General features: G+C 51.0%; 1 protein-coding gene across 1 annotated transcript in view; it reads right to left on the reverse strand.

Moving 5' to 3' along the window:
- Positions 1 to 847: 847 nt before the first annotated feature.
- The window catches only part of LOC140402994 (thialysine N-epsilon-acetyltransferase-like), a 10,202-nt gene continuing 4,153 nt past the window's right edge, over positions 848 to 6,896 (reverse strand). Inside the window, exons 4-5 of the mRNA XM_072490651.1 lie at positions 4,136 to 4,176; positions 848 to 1,348 (exon numbers count right to left, since the gene is read on the reverse strand). Coding sequence (XP_072346752.1) covers positions 1,157 to 1,348; positions 4,136 to 4,176 — 233 coding nt within the window. The 3' untranslated portion in view covers positions 848 to 1,156. The remainder of the gene's footprint in view (positions 1,349 to 4,135; positions 4,177 to 6,896) is intronic.

Genomic DNA, 6,896 nt, shown 5'->3' on the forward strand with positions numbered 1-6,896 from the left:
CTGCCAGGAAGGACGATTTGAACTTGGGGCTTTACTTTATAGTCCCCAAGGGCTTCCCGCCCTTTGGGGTGGACCCCGTACCTGGTTCCAAGTGATTGGACTGCGTTCCGATCACTTGGATCAATTTTTCCAATACTGGAGCCGTTCCCTGATCGCTGGGCGGTCCCTGAGTGTCCGTCGGCCTTCCTTTGTCTTGGCTCCTGCTGGCGCCGAAGAGTCTGGCTTGGCCTTATTCACCTGAAGTGTATCAATTGTGCCCGGGGATCGCTCATTAATATGCAGATGGCTGTGAGTTTCAGTGCTGTCTGGGCTTTTGCAAGTTCTAATACACAGGATTTCTGCACTTGCTAGTTTCTGCCAGTGTTGGCTGAATTTCCCTGTAGTCTTTGCGGACCTCCATTTTAAGTCGGGAAGTGGCCAACCCAGGTGGCTTACATGACACAGGCAAGAACCTGCTGATTCCTGAAGGATCACTCTCTCTCAAAGTGGTTTATCCAGGACATCTCTTTGCAGCAAATAGTCCAGAGTCTGCCAACTCTATTTAAAGGTAGATTTTGATTTTCATTACCACATTGCTACATCTTACATTTACATTGCTGGCCCCTAGTTCTGGCCCCTCCCCCACAGTGTGAAAAGATCTTCTCTAGGTACCCTATCGACCCCCTTTTGGAATTCCTCAATCTGGTCACCCCCCCCAAACCTTCTCTTTTCTCGGGAGACGTGTACCGTCCCAATTTCCTGACAGTTATGATATCTGTTCTCGGATCATCCTCGTGATCAATTTTTGGGAAAATTGGAATATGGCAAAACTTTTGACAGCAAGAAATAAGGCTTCGTCCACAGGCGGTTTGTGTGAGAAGATATCGGATCTTTAATATGAATGAAAATGACAGATTATGACCAGTGAAGCAGCCAATATGATTCGAAGGATTGAGTTAAGCACAGATGACTGATGACATTCAGGGTGAAGAGGTGATCCCGAGGTCTCCAGTGAAGGATGTGTCCTTACTGTGGCGCCGGATACCATCGTCATTTTGCTGCAGCACCACACACTGGTCGGAGGCCATGATTGAAGCGTGACATGTTTACATAGGGGTTGCCCATTCTGAAAGGGAATGTCAGGATTGAAGAGGGAACTGTGTCTCCTCCCCCCGGTTTATTTAGGGGGACAGGTCTGCCCCGTGCCACCTGCCAGCCTTGCCACCTGCGCCTCATTGAACCTGAACAGGTGCCACCCTTCAGACTCGGTCAGATTCACAGCTCCCTTAGCGAGGTAGAAGTCAATACTCGGTTTATTCTCATTCAGGACGACAAAGTCCAGCCTGGAGCAATTGTTCTGCAAAGCAATCTATGAGAAAACACAGAATTAAAATGTCTCCCAGGACAGGTACAGCACGGGGTTAGATACAGAGTAAAGCTCCCTCTACACTGTCCCCATCAAACACTCCCAGGACAGGGACAGCACGGGGTTAGATACAGAGTAAAGCTCCCTCTACACTGTCCCCATCAAACACTCCCAGGACAGGGACAGCACGGGGTTAGATACAGAGTAAAGCTCCCTCTACACTGTCCCCATCAAACACTCCCAGGACAGGTACAGCACGGGGTTAGATACAGAGTAAAGCTCCCTCTACACTGTCCCCATCAAACACTCCCAGGACAGGTACAGCACGGGGTTAGATACAGAGTAAAGCTCTCTCTACACTGTCCCCAACAAACACTCCCAGGACAGGTACAGCACAGGGTTAGATACAGAGTAAAGCTCCCTCTACACCGTCCCAATCTCACACTCCCAGGACAGGTACAGCACGGGGTTAGATACAGAGTAAAGCTCCCTCTACACTGTCCCCATCTCACACTCCCAGGACAGGTACAGCATGGGGTTAGATACAGAGTAAAGCTCCCTCTACACTGTCTCCAACAAACACTCCCAGGACAGGTACAGCACGGGGTTAGATACAGAGTAAAGCTCCCTCTACACTGTCCCCATCAAACACTCCCAGGACAGGTACAGCACGGGGTTAGATACAGAGTAAAGCTCCCTCTACACTGTCCCCATCAAACACTCCCAGGACAGGTACAGCACGGGGTTAGATACAGAGTAAAGCTCCCTCTACACTGTCCCCATCAAACACTCCCAGGACAGGTACAGCACGGGGTTAGATACAGAGTAAAGCTCCCTCTACACTGTCCCCATCAAACACTCCCAGGACAGGTACAGCACGGGGTTAGATACAGAGTAAAGCTCCCTCTACACTGTCCCCATCAAACACTCCCAGGACAGGTACAGCACGGGGTTAGATACAGAGTAAAGCTCCCTCTACACTGTCCCCATCAAACACTCCCAGGACAGGTACAGCACGGGGTTAGATACAGAGTAAAGCTCCCTCTACACTGTCCCCATCAAACACTCCCAGGACAGGTACAGCACGGGGTTTGATACAGAGTAAAGCTCCCCCGACACTGTCCCCATCAAACACTCCCAGGACAGGTACAGCACAGGGTTAGATACAGAGTAAAGCTCCCTCTACACTGTCCCCATCAAACACTCCCAGGACAGGTACAGCACGGGGTTAGATACAGAGTAAAGCTCCCTCTACACTGTCCCCATCAAACACTCCCAGGACAGGTACAGCACGGGGTTAGATACAGAGTAAAGCTCCCTCTACACTGTCCCCATCAAACACTCCCAGGACAGGTACAGCACGGGGTTAGATACAGAGTAAAGCTCCCTCTACACTGTCCCCATCAAACACTCCCAGGACAGGTACAGCACTGGGTTAGATACAGAGTAAAGCTCCCTCTACACTGTCCCCATCAAACACACCCAGGACAGGTACAGCACGGGGTTAGATACAGAGTAAAGCTCCCTCTACACTGTCCCCATCAAACACACCCAGGACAGGTACAGCACGGGGTTAGATACAGAGTAAAGCTCCCTCTACACTGTCCCCATCAAACACTCCCAGGATAGGTACAGCACGGGGTTAGATACAGAGTAAAGCTTCCTCTACACTGTCCCCATCAAACACTCCCAGGACAGGGACAGCACGGGGTTAGATACAGAGTAAAGCTCCCTCTACACTGTCCCCATCAAACACTCCCAGGACAGGGACAGCACGGGGTTAGATACAGAGTAAAGCTCCCTCTACACTGTCCCCATCAAACACTCCCAGGACAGGGACAGCACGGGGGTTAGATACAGAGTAAAGCTCCCCCAACACGGTCCCCGTCAAACACTCCCAGGACAGGCACAGCACGGGGTTCGATACGGAGTAAAGCTCCCTCTACACTGTCCCCATCAAACACTCCCAGGACAGGTACAACACGGGGTTAGATACAGAGTAAAGCTCCCTCTACACTGTCCCCATCAAACACTCCCAGGACAGGTACAGCACGGGGTTAGATACAGAGTAAAGCTCCCTCTACACTGTCCCCATCAAACACTCCCAGGACAGGTACAGCACGGGGTTAGATACAGAGTAAAGCTCCCTCTACACTGTCCCCATCAAACACTCCCAGGACAGGTACAGCACGGGGTTAGATACAGAGTAAATCTCCCTCTACACTGTCCCCATCAAACACTCCCAGGACAGGTACAGCACGGGGTTAGATACAGAGTAAAGCTCCCCCTACACTGTCCCCATCAAACACTCCCAGGACAGGTACAGCACGGGGTTAGATACAGAGTAAAGCTCCCTCTACACTGTCCCCATCAAACACTCCCAGGACAGGTACAGCACGGGGTTAGATACAGAGTAAAGCTCCCCCTACACTGTCCCCATCAAACACTCCCAGGACAGGTACAGCACGGGGTTAGATACAGAGTAAAGCTCCCTCTACACTGTCCCCATCAAACACTCCCAGGACAGGTACAGCACGGGGTTAGATACAGAGTAAAGCTCCCTCTACACTGTCCCCATCAAACACTCCCAGGACAGGTACAGCACGGGGTTAGATACAGAGTAAATCTCCCTCTACACTGTCCCCATCAAACACTCCCAGGACAGGTACAGCACGGGGTTAGATACAGAGTAAATCTCCCTCTACACTGGCCGCACTGTGTTAGGATAAAGGGGGGGTTTGGGGTTAGGGTGGTAGTGGGGTTTCTCCCACGCTACATCAATATTTTTACCTTTGCCAGTTTAGCCAAGAACGTGCTCCCGATTCCGTGACCTGTAACACAGTGAAGGTGATTAGAAACTTGTGGATGTCAGTCTCAGGTCGGGTAGCGTCCAGGACGAACTCTATCCCCCCCTAATTCCGCAGAGTATCGATGCTGGACAACCAGCGCCAATGCCGAGTGAGAGCGGGATAATCCCGGAGAAGGTTCCGGCACGGCGGGTCGGAATGCTGAGGGATTTTGTTGGAATGGGAGGCTCGGTTACAGAGGGACTGAGATTGACAATAATTGTCTCAGGCCGGAGGAGATGAGGGAGAAGGTCGTAACGCGCAAGAGTCGCGCATTCAGTTTAAAGGCTGTCAGGTTCGCTCCTGGTGGATCCTGTCTATTCCCTTATTTTTCCCATTCTTTCCATTTTTGCAACGGCCATTTTGATCCATGGATGATTAATGGAGCTGTGACTTTAAGGCAAAGCAGTCCGTACGTGGCCTGCGCCTCTGGGAGAGATCACTGATGACTCGCTTTCACTGACTTGGCTGGCAGCCAATGAACAGGCTGGAAATGCTGTGCTTTGCCCGGCAACCAGTGTTGATTGGTTCTGACCTCACTGAGGTAGGGTTCCACCCCCCCCCCCCCCCCCCCCCCGCCAGCCACAAGGCCGGGTTTCTGGTTTCACTTTTGGTCCTGAAGCTGGGGAGGTTCAGCTCTGAGTCCCTCTCTGTCTCCGAGCGGATGTAATCTCTCCAAAACTCCAGTGTGGGAGCTCGTCTCTCGCCCAGGTAAGACTGGACGTCATTTCCCCCCAGCCTGCAAAGGGTTGAAGACGAAAACACGGGCTGGAAGTGAGACAACGGGTGTCAAGAAGGAACCAGGCCTGGAGGTGAATCTTCGAGTTGCAGGCCCAGTGTAATAAAAGATAAAGTGCCTCCCCAGGAGAAAGTCTTCTGCTTGGGAGTACTGAATGAATGAACCGGCAAGGAGACCATCACCAACTGAGAACCAGAGCCTTCAACCAACCAGCGGGTTGGGAGGAGAGCCTGAGGCAAGGATTCTTATCTTTTGCCCTTATTATTTGACCCCTTTCCACCCCTCTGTGTTTGTCTGTCCTGAATGTGTGAGTAGAGGGTGGGACGGTTAAAGGGGGGATGGAGGTAGTAGGTTAGCCTTCTTGTCATCCCGTTGCATGACTGCATATTTCACCTTCAGGCCGGTGAGCCTTACTTCAGTGGTAGGGAAATTACTGGAGAGAATTCTTCGAGACAGAATCTACTCCCATTTGGAAGCAAATGGACGTATTAGTGAGAGGCAGCACGGTTTTGTGAAGGGGAGGTCGTGTCTCACTAACTTGATAGAGTTTTTCGAGGAGGTCACAAAGATGATTGATGCAGGTAGGGCAGTGGATGTTGTCTACATGGACTTCAGTAAGGCCTTTGACAAGGTCCCTCATGGTAGACTGGTACAAAAGGTGAAGTCACACGGGATCAGGGGTGAGCTGGCAAGGTGGATACAGAACTGGCTAGGTCATAGAAGGCAGAGAGTAGCAATGGATGGATGCTTTTCTAATTGGAGGGCTGTGACCAGTGGTGTTCCGCAGGGATCAGTGCTGGGATCTTTGCTGTTTGTAGTATATATAAATGATTTGGAGGAAAATGTAACTGGTCTGATTAGTAAGTTTGCAGACGACACAAAGGTTGGTGGAATTGCGGATAGCGATGAGGACTGTCGGAGGATACAGCAGGATTTAGATTGTTTGGAGACTTTGGCGGAGAGATGGCAGATGGAGTTTAATCCGGACAAATGTGAGGTAATTCATTTTGGAAGGTCTAATGCAGCTAGGGAATATACAGTGCAGCACGGTAGCATTGTGGATAGCACAATTGCTTCACAGCTCCAGGGTCTCAGGTTCGATTCCGGCTTGGGTGTGCCTCCCCGTGTGTGCGTGGGTTTCCTCCGGGTGCTCCGGTTTCCTCCCACAGTCCAAAGATGTGCAGGTTAGGTGGATTGGCCATGATAAATTGCCCTTAGTGTCCAAAATTGCCCTTAGTGTTGGGTGGGGCTGCTGGGTTGTGGGGATAGGGTGGAGGTGTTGACCTTGGGTAGGGTGCTCTTTCCAAGAGCTGGTGTAGACTCGATGGGCCGAATTGCCTCCTTCTGCACTGTAAATTCTATGAATGGTAAAACCCTCAAGAGTATTGAAAGTCAGAGAGATCTAGGTGTACAGGTCCACAGGACACTGAAAGGGGCAACACAGGTGGAGAAGGTAGTCAAGAAGGCATACGTCATGCTTGCCTTCATTGGTTGGGGCATTGAGTATAAGAATTGGCAAGTCATGTTGCAGCTGTATAGAACCTTAGTTAGGCCACACGTGGAGTATAGTGTTCAATTCTGGTCGCCACACTACCAGAAGGATGTGGAGGCTTTAGAGAGGGTGCAGAAGAGATTTACCAGAATGTTGCCTGGTATGGAGGGCATTAGCTATGAGGAGCGGTTGAATAAACTCGGTTTGTTCTCACTGGAACGAAGGAGGTTGAGGGGAGACCTGATAGAGGTCTACAAAATTAGGAGGGGCATAGACAGAGTGGATAGTCAGAGGCTTTTCCCCAGGGTAGAGGGGTCAATTACTAGGGGGCATAGGTTTAAGGTGAGAGGGGCAAGGTTTAGAGTAGATGTACGAGGCAAGTTTTTTACGCAGAGGGTAGTGGGTGCCTGGAACTCGCTACCGGAGGAGGTGGTGAAGCAGGGACGATAGGGACGTTTAAGGGGCACCTTGACA

This window comes from Scyliorhinus torazame, chromosome 26 (assembly GCF_047496885.1).
Source record: "Scyliorhinus torazame isolate Kashiwa2021f chromosome 26, sScyTor2.1, whole genome shotgun sequence".
Lineage (NCBI taxonomy): Eukaryota > Metazoa > Chordata > Chondrichthyes > Carcharhiniformes > Scyliorhinidae > Scyliorhinus > Scyliorhinus torazame.